The sequence below is a fragment of the Musa acuminata genome, chromosome BXJ3-9 (genome assembly GCF_036884655.1).
Source record: "Musa acuminata AAA Group cultivar baxijiao chromosome BXJ3-9, Cavendish_Baxijiao_AAA, whole genome shotgun sequence".
Classification (NCBI taxonomy): Eukaryota; Viridiplantae; Streptophyta; class Magnoliopsida; order Zingiberales; family Musaceae; genus Musa; species Musa acuminata.
Window position 1 is genome coordinate 1,025,973 of NC_088357.1, and position 18,675 is coordinate 1,044,647.

At 40.4% G+C, this 18,675-nt stretch overlaps 1 protein-coding gene across 1 annotated transcript; it reads left to right on the forward strand.

Moving 5' to 3' along the window:
• Positions 1-6,390: 6,390 nt before the first annotated feature.
• LOC103996686 (squamosa promoter-binding-like protein 16) lies at positions 6,391-10,476 on the forward strand. Its single transcript, XM_009417647.3, has 3 exons — positions 6,391-7,464; positions 9,032-9,162; positions 9,794-10,476. Exons 1-3 carry the CDS (start codon positions 7,055-7,057, stop codon positions 10,426-10,428), a joined length of 1,176 nt encoding a protein of 391 aa, XP_009415922.2. The 5' UTR covers positions 6,391-7,054; the 3' UTR covers positions 10,429-10,476.
• The last annotated feature ends 8,199 nt before the right edge of the window (positions 10,477-18,675 follow it).

The following is an 18,675-nucleotide window of genomic DNA, read 5'->3' on the forward strand; positions in this document are numbered from 1 at the left end:
GAACTCTTATATTAGCTTCTATTTACATAATTGATATCAAAAATGGAAAGAAAAAAAAATTGTGTAGAGCGATAAGATCAGAAATAAGTGTTATATATTTACATGATCCGAATAGATTTGTTCGTGACTACGGAACAGACAAAAATGGAGTAACAATTTTGGTGTAAATTAAGATAAGGAAATATGTGTTGCATTGCATCTTTTTAATGATAGTTAATGAGTAAACCATTAATCTTGTTTTGCTATATTATTAAGGGACCTGTCATCGAAGAAATAACAATTTGCCAGAATACAAGAAGACTATATGTGTTGGCATATTTGTGTCATGCATGCGTTTACACAAACATAGTCAGTCGTAAGACCCCATCTTTAGCTTACTCGGTTTTGGGGGAAGCATAGTTTTTACATGTCGATTCTCAGAAGTGGAACTACGAGGAAGAACATGTTCCTCCGATGACAAAGAATGAAAGAAAACTGAGGTCGAGCAGCCAATATGGATTGGAGAAGATGAGCTCAATGAAGCTTTATTTGTGATGGGTTTGGATTTAGGAATCAATCAGTCCATAGTGCAAGCCAAGTCACAAGTAACTTCGCTTTTTTTACCTTCCTGAGAAGTATCCGCAGAGGAACAAAAGAGGGTTCCCACAGCCATTATTGTACTTGCACTGCTTTGGAACTTTACCTATTTGAAGGTCTCGTATTGTTCATGTGAAGAAGAAAGAAGAAGGTAGTGAGAGCTATGTGTAGGACATGCATCGCACACACATTTAGTTGCTTGTGGACTTGGCACTAATTCACAAGGAAAAGTCTCCAACTCAGAAAAGAAGTATTTTCTACTTCCATCTTTGAACATAGTTTTTTTTGCTTTTCATTATGGTTTCTTCTTCTTCTTCTTCTTTTTCTCAAACCAAAACTGTCTTATTATACAAAATATTAAAGTGAGATTTAGGTTATATAAGCTGATAAATGTGAAAGTTTGACACAAAATATCATGAATTTGTGTCGTTTCGATACTCTTTTTTCCCCTTTGGTCTTTATAATTATTGGAAAAGATACACTTGGTACCAAATATGATGAAGGCAAACTGTTTTCTGAACAGGTTTCATAATCTTTGATAAAACTATAGCTTCTGATGATTTGTATCGAATTTAGAGATATTTCAATGGACATAATTGACATAAGAATATATCCATTTTGTTGTATGTTAAAATATAAGATATTTTTATGATTTATAGTTAAAATTTATGATAAAAATAATAAGACAATAATAGTGAAAGAGGAAAAATAGAGACAAAGAGAAGAAGTTTGAAATACAATTTTGGATACTAAGGGTCTGTTTATTCTATAAATATCATCATGTATATATCTGAAAATTTTAGTACAAGAATGATGTTAGAAAAACACATGGAGTATTTCTAGGATTTCTCTTTAGATTGAGAATATATAGAATTGGATTTATATTTAAGATTTAACTTAATTTTAGTTACGTTAGTTAGTAAAGACTTTGATAGTTAACACTAAGATTCCGATTCTAAGATGAAATTTTATCTTCGACACTTACTAATAATAATATATTTTACTACTATAGAGTAAAGAATTAGTTTTCATGATGGCAAAAAAAGGAAAAAAGAAAAAGGTAAGGAGTGTTAACTGTGTTTTGATCATCAAAACATGAGTGACAGTCCTAACATGCACAACATGAACCAATCATTCATGCCCAAAAAAAACACACCAATGATACGATCATACAATTACTCTCAACATTATTATTATTGTTGTTAATTTAGAGGATAATTTTAATTTTCGATTATACTGATGCGACAGATTGGATCTAATATTTTGGGATTTGTAAATTAATTCGTCGCGTCATCGTCATCGTCGATTAGAAAAGATGGAGGCAAGCGATCGAACGGCTGGTGTGGTCACATCCGATGCGCAATTGCCATCAACGTCAACTTTTGTCGTCGATGCCTGCGATAAACCATCGCTCGCATGTCACATCATGTCGCGAGGATGACATCGATGGGCAACAGCTTTTCGTGATGCTGTCCATGACCATCGTTACGATTTATGTCATGACTCGGTAAGGACTTCAGTCACGATTTCACTACCGTAAGTCGACGTAGTAGGTTTCTTGTTGGTCGTGAAAGGTGCGGTGACATAAATCGGGGCTTTGGTGGTCTACGGATTTCGTGGCTTGCCAATATTTTTTGTGCCCGTGAAACATATCCTTCCTCGGCGAAACAGAAGAAAAAGAAGATGGCAAAGTGCAAACGGATCGGTCCGCTCAATATCCATGCGATGATTAAGCGATAACGAATTTTGTTAAGAATTAAGGATCGATGTGGTTAATATATACTACGAAGTAATATATATAATATAATAATACATCGGTATGCATGTAGTCTTCGAGTATACTAATTATCTATTCATGTTTTAATAATATATATTTTTATATATTTTTTTTCTTTTAAAGATGATGATTCGTCTCACGAATTACTTGGATTAAGTACTTGACAGAACTTTGGTTTTAATTCAAATTCACAATCCTCTCTCTCTCTCTCTCTCTCTCTCTTGTCTTTTGACAGTAGTTGTTTTTTCAACAGAGATTTAATGGTGAAAACACAGAGATCGAATGGAAGGGAAGCAAATGACACTCCCGAAAGCAAAATATGGTGTGAGGGAGACGCCACACGAGCTGGCTAATGTGGTGTCAATTCAACTTGCTTCAAAAGGCGAGACACCGGCCGAAGTCATCTCCCACATCCATTATTCTCCATGGCACTTCACCTTTAAGAATGTCACATCACTTCTTTGTCACACGCCATTGGAAGCTATAGCAGAATACTGATCCAACTCCCTCTTTCTCTCTCTCTCTCATCAATGACCGTCTATGTTTCGGTGAACCATAATAATGTGCAGTGGTCCATCCATCACACACTTAACGTACGAGACGGTCCTGGAAATTCTTATCATCACGGATCGCTTGACCTAATTGATCCTAATCGTTTGGGTCCCAAACAGGTGTGCATATGAGAAGACCATATCGATATCAAGCTCACGAAGATTTCTCTTTAGCCATCTCAGGGATAACAAGTCACCTTGTTCGAGGGCTTCCTTCATCAACAATATATGAAGATAGATATACCCAACATGGAGATCTCATCACTCTCTTTCCTTTCACCCTCTCCGTCCTTTTTCTATACTACAGCTATTGTTTTTTCTAAGAAAATTATTTCGGTATATCAAACTATGTATAAGAGATCTATCTATTAGATATGACCATATCAAGGAATCCTTGTTCCAGGGCTTCCTTCATGCCTTCCTTCCTATGGGCCGAGGGCTTCCTCCATCAACAATATATGAAGATAGATATACCCAACATGGAGATCTCATCACCCCCACCTCGCTCTCTTTCCTTTCACCCTCTCCATCCTTTTTCTATACTACATCTATTGTGTCAATTGTTTTGTTTTTTCCAAGGAAATCATTTCGGTATATCAAACTATAGTGCAGACCATGAGCAGTTCCTTCCTCGACCTTCTTCGGCCCATTTGGTCTTCGTCTTCTTCATCTGCCGCTGCGGTTGTTTCTCCTTACCTTGCTCGAGATGGTGGAGCGAGTAGATTTCGTGCGGTTTCATGCATGCCATTTTGTAGCTGATAGGCGGCAAATACGTGTAGTATAAAAAGGATCTACGAGATTCCCATCGGGAAGCGGAATATCTGGAGACTCCTTAAAAGAAGACATGAGGTGATGGCTGCCGACACTTGGAGGGATTAATTAGATTACGCGAAGATCTAAGAGACTGTTCCTCTAGAACAATGGAAAGATCCAGACGACCGTTCTTTGGCTGGGGTGTTGCCACGTCTCGACTTGCCTACTCTGGGCATGTGAGGACGACCGATGATATCGAAGCGGAGGAGGGAGCCTCGAGAGAACACCGGTCCGGATTTGTGGGTTGGGCACGAAATGACATAGTTAATTGAAAGTGAGATCACGTCCATCGGGGAACAGTGACGATGGCATCGCCGGAGGACTGCAGCGTCACATCATTGGTTTTAATATAATTTGCTCTTCTGAGGAATGCATCTCGTAGACGTGGTCACTCGCCGGCCACTCGGTTCTCCGCAATCCTGTGAGTTCGAGATTATTGTAGTTATTATTCGAAGTTGAGAGAGAGAGAGAGAGAGAGAAGAGAGAAGAAAGAATAGAAGAGAACAAATTGTTGCTCTTGAAAATGTTTACGTTGAGCTGAATCGCAAGTCAAGAAATAATGTATATGCACATCAATCACCTTATTCTGTGGTATTTTAATTGAATTATATGAGAATAGTGTACGTACGATAAGGGAAACTAAATAATCCATTTGCCTTACACAATTTCCCCTTATTGATGGTGGTTGTCGACCATACTTATTGATGATTGAGATGCTGCATCCACGTAAAGAGAGTGGTGATTAATATATTGCTGGTATATATCCTACTTTTTAATATGTATTATTTTAATTATAAAATTAATAAATAATTTAAAAAATTAATTTAACATATATGGTTTTAGTCATGAATTACTTATATTAGTTTACTCATATCTAAAATAATCCTTATATTTTTAAAAATATAATATATAAGTTTTTCTATCGAACCTTTGTTAACATATGTTATATGGGATGTTAACTCATAATAAATTATTAATATAATAATATATATAATTTAAATTTTAAAAATAATTAAAGTTTATTTTATCCATAGTGATTTTAATTATGGACCACTTAAAGTCTTTATGATCTATTGGTATCTAAACTAACTTATATATTTTAAAAAACATAGTATGTAAGTCTCTCCCGTAATGTCCGAGTTAATAGATATTAGAATCTATTTACATGATATACTGATTCACAATAAATTATTAATATAATAACACATATAATTTAAGTTAAAAAAATTAAAATCACCATCAACAACGGGAGGAGACATCATCGTGGAATCAATCGTCAACAACAGCATTGAGAAGATGCTGTCTAGCAATGTGTCGTACGCATGCAGTCTCTCTTGTATTGACAACGAGCTCAGAAGCTCATTTGCTTTTCGTCATGAATCATTCATAATAAATTATTAATATAGATGATCCACTTTCCTACTTAATAGGTCCATGTGGTTGGAATTCCAATCTTTTTATTTGCACCTCAGTATCATCATCTTTTGGATCGTGTCTTGCAGTGAGGATGAGGCTTTTCAGTTGATCTTTCCGGTGAAAGCTAATAGAATAGGACTTGTACATCGTTCAAAGCCAAAAACACCTACAAAGGAAAGGATACATCTCCATAGGCTAAGAGGAGGTTAAAAGAAGATGTCTTGATGTAGATCGCCCAAATCACTTTCGTTCTAAACCACAGGAGAGGATGATGCCTTTGTCCTTGCAATGATTAACCTTCCATAGCTCCAACTCAAGCAGCATGGCATACTGTTGAAAGATGATGAGCATAATATCTAACATAAAATGTGCTTTTAGGTAATGGAGATATGATGCTGATGCTCCAAATTGTGTGGTTTTTAATATCCCAAAAGCTAACTTTTGAGAATATTCATGAGAATATTACAATCTCCCAATATTATAGTCTAAGAGGGGGTGGGTCATTCGAGGACCAAACATATTCATGAATTGAAGTTGTTTTATGACTCTATCTACCTATCCTAAAAAGTGCATCAAACATTACAAGAATTAATGAAAAAAATAGTTGTTATAAGTAACTATCGAAAGATATATTATATAAAATTTCAAAAATAGTGTTGACACATTCTACAAAATAAAAATATATATAAAAGGTTTCATTTTCCCTCCTATATAAATAAATATTATAAAATTGATCGAGTCAAATTAAAGGGGGGGAGTGTTGAAAGATACCCATTATTTATTTTCCCTTATTCAGAAAAATACAAGTGGTGTTTCTTGGTGGATCTTCCACGTGTCAATAATCAATCGGTTGATGTGGTCGATCAGATCAGGTAATGTGCATTACGACCCGGACGTAGACAGACAGCATACATACCACGGCCAAAGAAACATATCATGGCGAGAGGGAGCACGGTGGTTCCAATGTGGTACTTCTCCCCAAGCTAGCTCGAAAAGCTGAAAGCAACCACACCCTGTCACTCTCTCTCTCTCTTTCCTTTTCGTCTTTTTAATCCCTCTTCCCGCTTTCCTTCTCATAAAGATCTGCAGCGATCTTTAGACCAGCAACAGGGCCAGGGTCCTCATTGGAGTTGCCGGAGTACATCGACCCTCTCTCTCCACCTGTAAATACACTGAATAGAATACATTATCCAGGTCACTGTGCCGCGCCTCCCGATGATGCTAGCTCCGCCCTTGCATGTGTCTTCGGTGCCTACGTTTCATGTTCACCCACAGGCGACCCGTATCTTGTGTGACAAGTTGGGTAGGAGGAGATCTGCATCCTCTCCACATCCACACTCTCTATCTTACCCTTCACGTTTAGATGTTGAATAATTGAATTCCTGTCAGAGATCGAGTGGTTGGAGAGCGCCGGATCGGTCGTCTGCGACTGCCATTGCATGCAGTTGTCTGTGACTTCTGACTGGTCTTCAGTTCATAAACTTTGGCCCGTTTCCTGCCTCCCCTCCCCTCCCCTTTCTTTTATCACCTGACATCCTGCTCCTGTTGCATCTTTGAGGTCCTTGGCTCTCGAGATCTCTGTTAGATTTGCTGTTTCCCTTTCGGAAATCTCCTGCTAGTCTTCTCGGCTTCTCTTCTTCTGCCTCTTCCTCTTCCTCTTTCTGGCCATCGAATGAGATCGAACGACGAGTTGCTGAAATTGTGATAGCGCAATCCTAACATTTTCCTTTCCATTTTGCTTCTTGTTTCTTTGACCTTGAGCGCTTGTTCTTCGTGATGACTTCCCGTCTGGCCTCGGTTCAGTTCAATTAAAGGAAGGAACCAGAGGAGTTGGTCTCGGTGACGGGTTGGTGAGGGGAGTAGCTGAGATTGTGCGGTCGGACAGAAAAGAAGGGAAGGGTGTTCCAGCGAGGTCGCTTCCATGGAGTGGAATCCCAAGCTTCCTTCACGGGATTTCGCAGAGGTGGAGCAGAACGCAGAGCTCCACATGGCTTCCTTGGTCGCGTCCTGCGGTGGTCTAGGGAGCCGAAGTAGCGGAAGGGATTGCTCGGTCGATCTCAAGCTTGGTGGCTCGGGTGATTTCAGGTCACCGGCGAGCTTGGGAAGCCAACCTACGATGTCGATGGCGGTAGCATCCTCCGGCCCGTCGAAGAGAGCCCGAGCACCGGGCAATGCCGGCCAGATCGCGTCGTGCTCCGTCGACGGCTGCACATCCGATCTTAGCAACTCCAGGGAGTATCACAGACGCCACAAGGTCTGCGAGGCGCATTCCAAGACTCCCATCGTGATGGTGGGTGGTCAGGAGCAACGCTTCTGTCAGCAGTGCAGCAGGTATCGCCTGAAATGTCGTTGCACGCAGTTGATGTTAATTTGACTGCCCATTTTTCGCCTACATGCTGTTCTGAGTGAAGTCATCATCCTTCTTCTAGCTGCTCTGTTAGGTCTCGGGATGTCGTAAGCCATGGTCTCTCGATGAGGAGAGCTTGTTATTTCACTGCAATCGACTCATTTCTTGGTTTTGGTTTCCTTCGATCACTGCAGAGATCGAAACCCCTGATGGACTTGTACTGCTTTCTGAGTTATCGAGCTTCAGTTTCTGTGTCATGGCCTGTAGAGTATGCTGGTGACTCTAATATGTTGATCTTGTGCTTCTCTTTTGAACCCGTCCTCAAATTTTTAGGGCAATACAGTGAGTGCTTTGGCATTTGATGTAAGAACATATCTATGTCAGATCACAGTTCTTTTACACCAATTTCCTTGTTGCATTTTTTTTCCTTTTTTTTTGTTCGCAAGAAGGACCTCTGTGTTTTCCTACAGTGCATGATTTTGCATTTATCGACTTCACAACATATGACAATCTGCATCCTCCATTATCCGTTACAGTTCTTCCAAGTACAGCAGTCTCCTTCTGAGTCTTCTCATATACTGCCTTTGAAATTGCCAATTTCCTGTTTATAGCAAAATTCGAGCAGTATGTTGTGCTGATCCTTTATAAGATTTCCGTGAGTGAACGAAGAACTTATATACAAGTAGAACATTTTTCATTGTTCATCGAGTTATTTTCCATTCTCCTCATTCGGACACAAATCTAGTGTGCCAGTCCCCATGAAGATGTTAAGAACATGATGTTGCGAGAGTATGATTGACCTGTTCTGTCTCGTCCAATCTTTGATTTTGTTGAGCAATTGCTGATATCCAGTAGCCTAGTCTAAACCTTCTTCGCCAATTGTTTATCTCCATTATCATCATTGTTCCTCCAAAGTTCATGTCGAAGTCCCTGAACCTTCAAATACGTTTCCCACCCACCCATCGATGAATAGCATTTGTTGACAGTGGCGTCTTCAAATAGCTTCGAATTTTTTACTGACTTATGTCAGACTGTTGAGATTTCTTGGTATGTTACAGAATTCCATATATTCCAAATTAGAAAATAAGAATATGAATTTTCTTATCTGATTCCGATTGAGGTTTTTCTTATCTGAATCTAATCTTACATGTACTTGAAATGTTAATAGAGAAGCCTATTGAGCTGACCAGTAATGGTCGCCACTCATCGGCCGTAGATGTTTCTATTTGACAAATGGACTCGACCATTCCGAACGTATGGACTACATATCATAGCAATTCTGGTAGAGTTGGACACAATTTTATTTGGTTGTTCTTCGCTGTAATGTCGAGGTTCAACTTAGTTCAGCTACCTGCGTTTGCTGAACAGGACAAGACAGTTCTCGTTCTCGAGTCACGAAAACTTAGCTTTGCAGGGCAAATCGATAGACTTTTGCTTTTCTATCTATCCTGTTATGAAGTAATTGCTCTATTAGTATGCCATTGCTCTATTAGCTCTTTCTTTGTCAAGAAAATTCTTCAGTATGTGACTGCTTGTCGTTGGCTTCCGCAGGTTTCACCTACTGGTCGAGTTTGATGAAGTAAAGCGAAGCTGTAGGAAACGTTTAGATGGACACAATAGGCGCCGAAGAAAGTCCCAACCAGAATCCATTAATCCTGCGAGATTGTTTCCAAATCATCAAGGTCTGAATAGTGCTAGAAAATTCTCGGTTGCATATAAGTATGACTATTTTTTGTTCTTGTGTGCGATACATGGTGTGCCTTCAAAACACTGATATGGATTGAACTTTAGTACCATGGTGTCACTGATGAGTGCCAGAAATCCTACAATCATGGAACATTTCTGCTTGTAGGATCTAAAATTTGCACCAAAGATTTTATTTTTCTTTTGTTCAGATTCCCAACCTCAAGGAATCAAACACCAACCTATGCGTGGTTTTATTGCCTGTGATTGATGATGTTTCCATGGTTGGATTAAGTTTCATGCAATTCAGGAATCGAAGATCGTCTTGCTTTGGTCTCTGATAACATTAGATATAGATTAATTTGTGGATAAATACATACATACATACGTACATGCATACATTTATATTCACAAGTTAATTGTGCTCTTATTTGAGATGTTACATTGTGAGCAAAGAACTAACTTGCCACCATGTATATATTTGGGTTTCCGATATAGAAGAATTTAGTGAGAATAGATTTTATCATTGTATGTCTAAACTCGCATCATTTCTGTGCCGGTATCTAATGCGTTGCCCTTCTCTGCTGCTAGAATTTATCCAGTTCCTGAATTTTACGCTTGTATTTGCAGGTCGCAAGTGCTTGGTGTATCCTCATGTACTTCCGGCTCCTATACAGGAGCTCAACTGGGCTGGAATCATCCAACCTGAAGACATGCTATATCGAAATCACTTGCCCCTTCATGTTGGCGATGAACAACCTTTCTCGGGCTCCTTCTGCAGCTACAGAAAAGGGAGGCAGCTTCCTTTCATACAAGACGATGCCACTGCCTTCGGCATAACAACCATGGCACAATCTACATGCCTGCAGCCACTCAAGAACACACCACCGTCAGCAGAGAGCAGCAGCAAAATTCTGTGTGACAGAATACAGCAAGTCCATTCGGATTGTGCTCTCTCTCTTCTGTCATCATCGACACAAAATCCAGGTATCGCTCTGAGCCAAATGCTGCCGGCTGGTAGGATTCCTATGCATCAATCTCTGCTTTCAAGTCTTCCCTACGGCAATCTCGGTCTACATTCGAGTTCTCAAGCTTCAAGCTATGTTTCCCCGGCCAGTTTTTCTTGTTCAGGAGTCGAGAATGAGCAAGTGGGTATGGTTTTTGCTTGCGGTGCTGACACCGATCTTCACTGTCAGAGTGTGTTTCATGTACCGGAAGGGTCGTCGGAGGGAGTCTCTCAAACTTTTCCTTTTTGTTGGCAGTAATTGATCTATGTTGAATGCTAATCAAAATTCTTCCACTTGTAGCTCAGTTTGTGTCTTCCTTTTGCGGAGTCTTTAACTGTTTCCATCTGCTATGCTACATTCATGAGAAGAATCTTGTAGGAATCGAGTGGCGAACGATTCCTACAAGATCTAAGAGGTTTAATTCTAGATCTAGGAAGCTTGATCTCATATGCTTGTTGACTCGGCCCAGCTGAGAAGTTGAGCTCACCGAACGAAGCCCAAGGTCAGTGCCTAGTGGAATCACATACAGTGAAAGAGTTGCGTAAATACTAACTAGCACAGGAAGAACGATAAGCTACTATACTCAAGCAAGAAATTCTTGGCCACGAGAGAGAGAGAGAGAGAGAGAGAGAGAGAGAGAGAGAGAGAGTCTCTCTATTACTTCCAAAAGAGAATGAAAAGATATCGCTACATTTAGGGAATCGCAAGTAGAATGTGAAAAATGTTGAATAAGACAAACAAACAGTCTGTGTGGTCACACAATTGCATGAAGGCAAAATGGCATTATATAGGTGTTTCATATATGACAGATAGTGATGAGCAAGCTGTATAAAAAAAAAGATCAGCATCCAATTTTTTATCATCTTTCAATCTCCATGATTAATATATCTAACATATGTGGAGCTTTTACCTATCAAGCCTTTTTTTTTCTTTCAATTAGCTTAATTATATATCTTTGATTTTTCTGTTCAAATTATATCTCATATATATATATATATATATATATATATATATATATATATATATATATATATATATATATATATATACACACACACACAGAGTTCAATAGTGGTAAAAGATCTGAAACTTTATTGTGTTGTTGGTGTCAACATTATTGAATCCAGAAACAATGGTAGCTTGATATGACCTAAAAAATAATGGAGCCAAGTAGAAGACAAAACATTCCTCTCCTTTCTATATTCTACTGATCCAAAAAATTTCAGTATAGAATCATGATGTATATTGTCAGCCACCCAAATTAAGAAAAAGAAAGGAGATAAGATTCAGAAGCCAATCTTCCACTTGGCTCGACTCTTGAATGCTAAGGTGCACAGGCAGCAGCTCAATCCTTTTCCTGAGAAGGGTCCACAAGATACATGGGAAGTGATTTAGGTTACTGCTGCAACTGAGATAGGTGTTTTGAGACTTGTGGCCATTTACTAGCAGTAACTGGGGACGCACGCGCCATTACCTGCACCGACAAACCGACGACGATGATGATGATGATGATATGTGCCGATGTGGTTGTAGTCTTCTGAATGTTTCTGGTGTCGCTCTTCGGTTCATTTCAGATCAATGGATTTGTGGTCTCAGAGAAGGATGAGTTCATTCTCCTGTCCCTAATAATATTGGCAGTTTATTGGCCACTTCTTGTGGAGGAGTTGGATTTTTTCTTTTTACAACCGTAAATGATCGAAGGTGTAAACTAGCTGACATCCTTACGATTTTAATTTCCTCCATTTTCGTCTTCTAAGGTTCGTAGTTGGAGAACGAACATCTACGCTAACGTATCGTATATTTTTGTAACCCAATATATGTGACAGGCTTAAGCCGCATAACGATACTTAATAGTCGATATGAGTTAGGTTTTGGATGACCTCAAGTTCCTCGACAAATAGTTGTAGTTAGATTCGGGTTTTGATAAAATATCTATAAAAAAAAAACACTTTTGAATGTTGATATATTTGAATAAATTTTTAGAATTATTAAGACTATAATTTAAGATTCCACGGGATTTGAAGTATTTAATTATCAATAATTAAAATCTTTACCGTAAGTTAGCTAATATCCTTAAATTCTGTCAAATAAGATGTTGAACCATCAAATTTTAATAAGTTGATACGGTATATCACCATCATCAGACTAATGTTTCACTTAAAAAAAATTAGCACCCATTCATAAACATGTATATCTATTTTAATTTTTATTCCAGAACTTTGTATATCTTCTCATATTTACATCCATGCTGAACAAATATGATTACAGCTAGTTGAGTTAGACATGGAAATGGTTTTTGACCATATCAATCTTCCATTTTCATATCTAAGCCAAAACCTTAGATGAGCAAAAGGATGAGATGGTGGGATGCAAATTTTCCTCCTTTCTATCTATCAAACCAGTGCCTCCATCATGATGATATTGTGATTGCTCATATTGATTCTCCATCATCATAACCTAGGTTGGGCCTTTCATCATTGCAAACACATCCAAACTGTTCTATCAAGGCATGGATAAGTTTGAGGAACCCACACTCATTGAAAGAGCTAAAATATGTCACATAATAGCAGTGATGGAAGCCATGACTAAGTTGGTAGGTCTGCGCCAACTTGAACTTGTTGATTGATTGGCATATGTGTGACTTAAAACATTGTATTATATTCCTCTCATTCTCCATCTCACATAATTGGTAACACTGTTCATGGACAGCCTTTGGCAACCACTATGCTGCATTGTTTGTTGGTAGGAGACTTTTGTGTGATGATGGATACAATTGAGGTTGGAATCTTCCACCTTCTCAAGCTACATTTTTTACCCTCTTCTTCCCTGGAAGTCATTGAAGTTTACATGTTTCTTGGTTCATTTCACCATAAAGATAGATGAAGCATGAGGGTGTTTTTCTACGTGTTATTGCCTCGCATCTCTTCGAGAAATCTTATGTCTATAATACATTATTAGTTATGGAATTACTATGGTCATCCAAGTAGAACTTATCATCGATTCCTTGCATCTCCGATTGATCTTTTAATTGGACTTGCATGAGAGAAGTAAAAGAGCTCTAAAGCTTTCTGCATGTGAAGAACACCCACAACTTTCTATCGACAAGCAAACAAAGAAAGGAAGAGAAGAAGAAGGACCGATAATACTGCAAAGGACGACGTCCTTTGCTTTCGATCTCAACAAAGGCCACAGTAACTATATGCATGTAAAATCTGTATGCCATCATCATCGTATTATTTAGCTCGACAGCAACTTTGCCAAATCTTCATACCGTCGTCCGGTGAATCATCGAGGCAAAAGGCATGGCGAGACTGTCTGTCACAAGAGCTGCAAGACGATGATGCCCTGCGGCACTGATCGACCACTTGGTTTGCCGATCCATGCCCTGCCGGCCAAAGAGAATAAATAGATCGAAAATGAAGCATTAATGAAAGTGAGATGATATGGTTTATATCATTTGCAAACGTATAAAGCGCAACACGCTTTTGTGCATGAGAACAAAGGTTTAAAAGGAATGGTGAAAGTTGAGGTGGCCTCCATTAATGAGCTGACAAAGGAAGCGGCAACGGATGGACAGAACACGGAGATGCGTCAACGTCAACGCCTCATGCGAACCATGCAATCATGAGATATTTGATGCTGTGAAGCACCGCTATTTGTAATGCCCCGTCAATTTCATACGCATTAATTACAAAAGAGGATCAATTCTTTTTTAAAAATATTATTTATTGTGAAAAATATTGATTAATTTACTATTTATCATAATTCATAAAATATTTATGAGATTTGTTTTTTCGAAATTCGATCTTATTAAATATGCATAAAAATAACTAAGAAAATAGTGCTCCGATAATTGATAGAGAAGAAATTCTAAGAGACCGCTGACGTGGCGTTGATATGATCCATCATCGCAGTTGATTTGATCGCACACCCAAGCTCGCTTCGGTTGTCGCTCTCCTCCTCCTCCGCTTCATCATCTTGATCATCATCATGATCATCACCATCGTCTCGCTGTCGCTCCAATTTCCGGATCCCCATGGCGTCCCTCTTCCCCATCGCTGCATTGATTGCCGCCTCTTTATTGTGTGGGCCACACTCCACCCATGTGCCCACCCTAGCGATAATGATGACAACAGATGGATAGTCCTTTTGACATCGATGCTTGGATTTGTAGAGAAACATCAGTAATTAGTACCGGTAGGAAACCAAACAAACCCAGTCTCCCTCCCACATTGTGTGCTCCAACCACCACTTCGCCACAGAAAGCTTATTCTTATTATTTATATTACAGCAAATAAAAAGGCCTCTTCTTCATATTTTTCTCTCTGCCCACCCAAAATAAATCCTTCCCTGCTTTCTTTGCTTCTTCTCGTCCTCCCTCCGTTGGCGTCTCCGTGTGTGTGTGTGTTCCGATGGATGGATCCACGGATGGAAGCCCGAGGAGGAGCAGCAGCGCCTCCTCGTCTCCGGAGTTCGAGTTCTGGGCGGTCGGAAAGCCCCCGCAGCAGCTCCTCACGGCCGACGAGCTCTTCGCTGACGGCGTCCTCCTCCCACTCCACCTCCTCTCCCTCCGCCAGCCTAACCGAGAGACGGATGCCCCGCCGGGAAGTCAACCGGAGCCTGAGCCGGCGCCGGATCCGTCCCCTCCTCGTCCGCCGCCCGCCGCGGACATCGCGGCTTCCATCTCCTGCTCCCCCGCGTCGGGGTCGAAGCGGTGGAAGGACATCTTTAGGGTCGGGGAGAAGAAGGCGGCGGAGGAGAAGGAGCGGCGGAAGGAGCGGAAGGCCGGCGCCGGCGCTGCGGAGCTGAACATCAACATCTGGCCATTCTCCCGGAGCCGGTCAGCCGGGAGCGCCACGGCGGGCGGTGGGCGGCCGAGGGCGTCGGTCTCCGGCCGCCGGGTCAGCAGCGCCCCCTGCTCCCGGAGCAACTCGCGGGGGGAGTCCTCCAAGCATCCGGCGGCGGGGGGGAGGCGGTGGGCGGCGAGTCCGGGGCGGCCGGGCGGGGTTCCCGTGGGGCGGGCCAGCCCGGTGTGGCAGATCCGGCGACCGGAGCTGAGGGACAGGGATAAGGTCACCGGCGGTAAGAGAGCGAGCGGGCCGGGGCTCAGGGTTCTCAACATGAACGTGAACACGTGCATAGGGTACCGAGGGCAGAGGAGCTGCAGGGGTGACGATAAGGATGGGGTGACCGCGCGTGCTCGGACCGCTGGCGACGGTGGCGGTACCCTCTTCAGCCTGAAGGCGCTCTTTACCAAGAAAGTGTACTAATTTATGTAAATATACTCTCCGTGGTTGCATTCTCAACGAGAGTATCAAATTTTCGTTTCCTATGGCCGAGGGTTTGGATTTTGGGTGGTGCGATGCTACCTTCCTTCCTTCCTTGCTAATCTCATTTTTGTGGTAATTATGTATGCCTAACTTGTAATTAATTCGGCACTTTAGTAAATCGATGGTGAAGCGTTGCATTAATGATGACACACATCGAGATGGGAGATTCCTGATGATGGACGGACTCCCTTCCCTTGTGATTACAAGATTAGGACTCCCTACTCTATGCACCCTAACATACTTTACAGGTTGCAGCGGAAAATGGAAGTGATGGTCCGTCCTAAGGTCTGCGAAACGATGCTGCTTTCGTAGAATTCAAGATGCAATTGACTCCAGCGCATCATCCATCCATCACATCGCACGCATATTTATGTCTCTTTTCTTACATGTCACTAAAGGTTTCCCTTATGAAAAGAAGGCGACTCGAGTTAGGTTGGGTTAACGCATGATGGAAGTGACAGCTCTCCGTTGGTGATCACCGATCTGATCACACGGTCAATGTGATGGTGCAGCTAAGAGCTGTAAGCCTGCCTTAGCTGACAAAGCAGGCATGTTGGTGAGGAGGAGTGAGCTTTGCCTCGTGTGCATTAAAGATCAGAGCGTCCAATCAAACAGTGCCATCTCTTGCGGTCAGGCCATTGTAGGAGACCACATGGAGGTGGTGTGCAAATGGGTGTCAGTTCTTCTGAGCTTCCTACTGGGGTGGGGTGGCGTTAGAGTGGGGGGTAAACATGGCCAAATGCTTTCCATGTTGAAACAAGCATTTGCTTGAGTGGCTCATTATTGGAGCTGTGAAGCCATTATTGGTGTCCTCCACATACTGTATCTTTTTGGAGAGGATTTTGTACTCTGAAAGAAAGAAAGAAAGAAAGAAAAAAAAAACAGCATGAAAATGAGACAAAAGGTGTAGCCAAAGGTAGCCTTACTATGGGGCCAAAACAGCATGCTAAGTTTCATCTCACTGTGTCATAACACCACCATGTGATTGCTTGAGCTTCTTCTTGATGGTTGTGTGTTTTTATGGATCCATCCCTAAGTTTATTTCAGAAATTGCAACAAGTAGCCAGGTTTTTTAGTTAGAGATAAAAAAAAATTGATGATTAGTGTTAGCCTATCCTGAATGAATTTTGACGGTGCAAGAATTTTTTTTTTATCCTATGAAAAAAATACTCGAGTTAGAACCGAATCTTCGTTACGAGTGACTTCTTATAAGATCTTTCTGATGTCAAGTTAAAAAATCATAAGATGAATCGATAAACTTACGAGAGAGAGAGAGATACACTATATTAAATAATAAAAATAATTTAAAAATAAAATAAGTATTCAAAAAAAATATATTTTTATTTTGATTCTCGCTAATATGATAGATTCCTTCTTGTCATATTCTACGAACCAAATATCAAACTTTAGTTGTGGACGAATATTTCTCTGACCAATAAAAATATTATTTTTATATATTTTTTATGTATGGAATTAGTATATTTGCTCTGCCCTTAGGAATCTTGATATAACATATCCATACATCTCCATATCTCAAGTTCTCCACTTACTAATTCTCTCATTTAATATCCAATTAGAAAATCCAATTAACCACTATATATATATATATATATATATATATAATCTAAAATTTAGGGGTATTAGAGAACATAGTCGTGGTGTCGGCTAAGTCAGAGAATGGGGTCGCAGGGCCTCGTGGTTCCATGCCTGTTGAGGTAATTATGAAGACCTCCGATGTTTGCATCTCAGACTTGACTTGTTGTTGGGCGAGGCTGCCAAGTTCACAGCTTTTGTTCCCTGCACTCACAAGAAAAGAGGAAGCGTCGACACCAACATCCTGACACAGCCTACAAATTCCTGCATTTTTATTCCTCGCTACTTGTGCTGATCCATCTCATCTCTCCTCTCGACTTCTCCCACGATTTGTTGGGCTTTTAGTTCAAATTAAAAGCCTGTTGGTATGCCCCACATGCAGAAGCAACGCAGGAGATTGCAGGGGTATCAAACAACCCAAAATCATTTTTCTCGACACCTTATGGGTGCAAAATGTTAAATCGATAATGACATGCATACGCTACATGTAGGGTTAAATCATTTGGACACGTTATGGACGCAAAATGCTAGTTGCATAATATTTTTATTTTGCTATAGAATTGTTGGAGAAGGTCGATGATAAAAGACTATTTGGTCGGTCGGTGTGATCTCAATCAAGGTGTAAGCCTCGGGACCTCCTTTTAGCATCAATCTGATAAGGGATTATTTGATTGATCGGCTCATATGTTCGTGAGGAATTATCTGCATTGGACGATAGGTGTACCCGCACGGTTTTATTTTTTCGGAGCTTGTGAGCTCCAAAAATACATCTGAGGGTAAGAGAGATCCGACTGATTTATGAGCCCTTGGTTCCCATACTTCTCAACTGAGACTAAATAACCTTATTAGTTGATAATTTAGAAAGTTTATTCAAACTTTTTCTTATCTTTATTTTGTTTCAAAATAATAGCTAATTTTACTGTTAGACGTTCTGATATGTAATACTACGTATGGTTTTTTTTACCCAATTCTTGGGTTTCAGATTCATATGAAATATCAGCTGATAACTTTGTGCCTGATTCGAGGTCTATAAATTCTGTAATCAATTAAACTATAAGAGATCGATTCTCGTCTTAGTTAAGGTAGAACTCTTGATTTCATCGGCATTGAGTATGTGTGTGTGTGTGTGTGAGAGAGAGAGAGAGAGAGAGAGAGAGAGAGAGATGAATAGAGCTAACTAAGAGAGAGTACAATGGAGTTTGAGAAATTTGAAAAATCACAAGTGATTGATATGAAATAGAGGTTTTGATTTTGAATCTCTCTATTCTTCTCCTCTATCATCCTTTCCTATGATTCGTTGATGCCCACCATCCCTTTTTTTACCTACATTTATAATACATGGAAGGCTATATAGCAGTGTTTCTCTTAGCTGGAGAGAGAGAGAGAGAGGGAGTGTTTCAAGCAGTTGAACAAGCATAACCTCAATTCTGTTCGTTGACAAAGAGACATGTTGGAAGATCCTTGACAATGGTAGCCAATTAAAGGAGTGGATATCGATCACCTTCAGCCGAGAAAACCATGTTCCGTGCATGCTCCTGAATGCTCTCTCCATCATCGCCTTCTGCGTCTCATGATCAGCAAA

Coding starts and splice junctions, on each gene's coding strand:
- LOC103996686 (XM_009417647.3), top strand. CDS start 7,055: ATGGAGTGGAATCCCAAGCTTCCTTCACGGGATTTCGCAGAGGTGGAG. Junction 7,465..9,031: donor TTCTGTCAGCAGTGCAGCAG/GTATCGCCTGAA, acceptor TGGCTTCCGCAG/GTTTCACCTACTGGTCGAGT. Junction 9,163..9,793: donor ATTGTTTCCAAATCATCAAG/GTCTGAATAGTG, acceptor TTGTATTTGCAG/GTCGCAAGTGCTTGGTGTAT.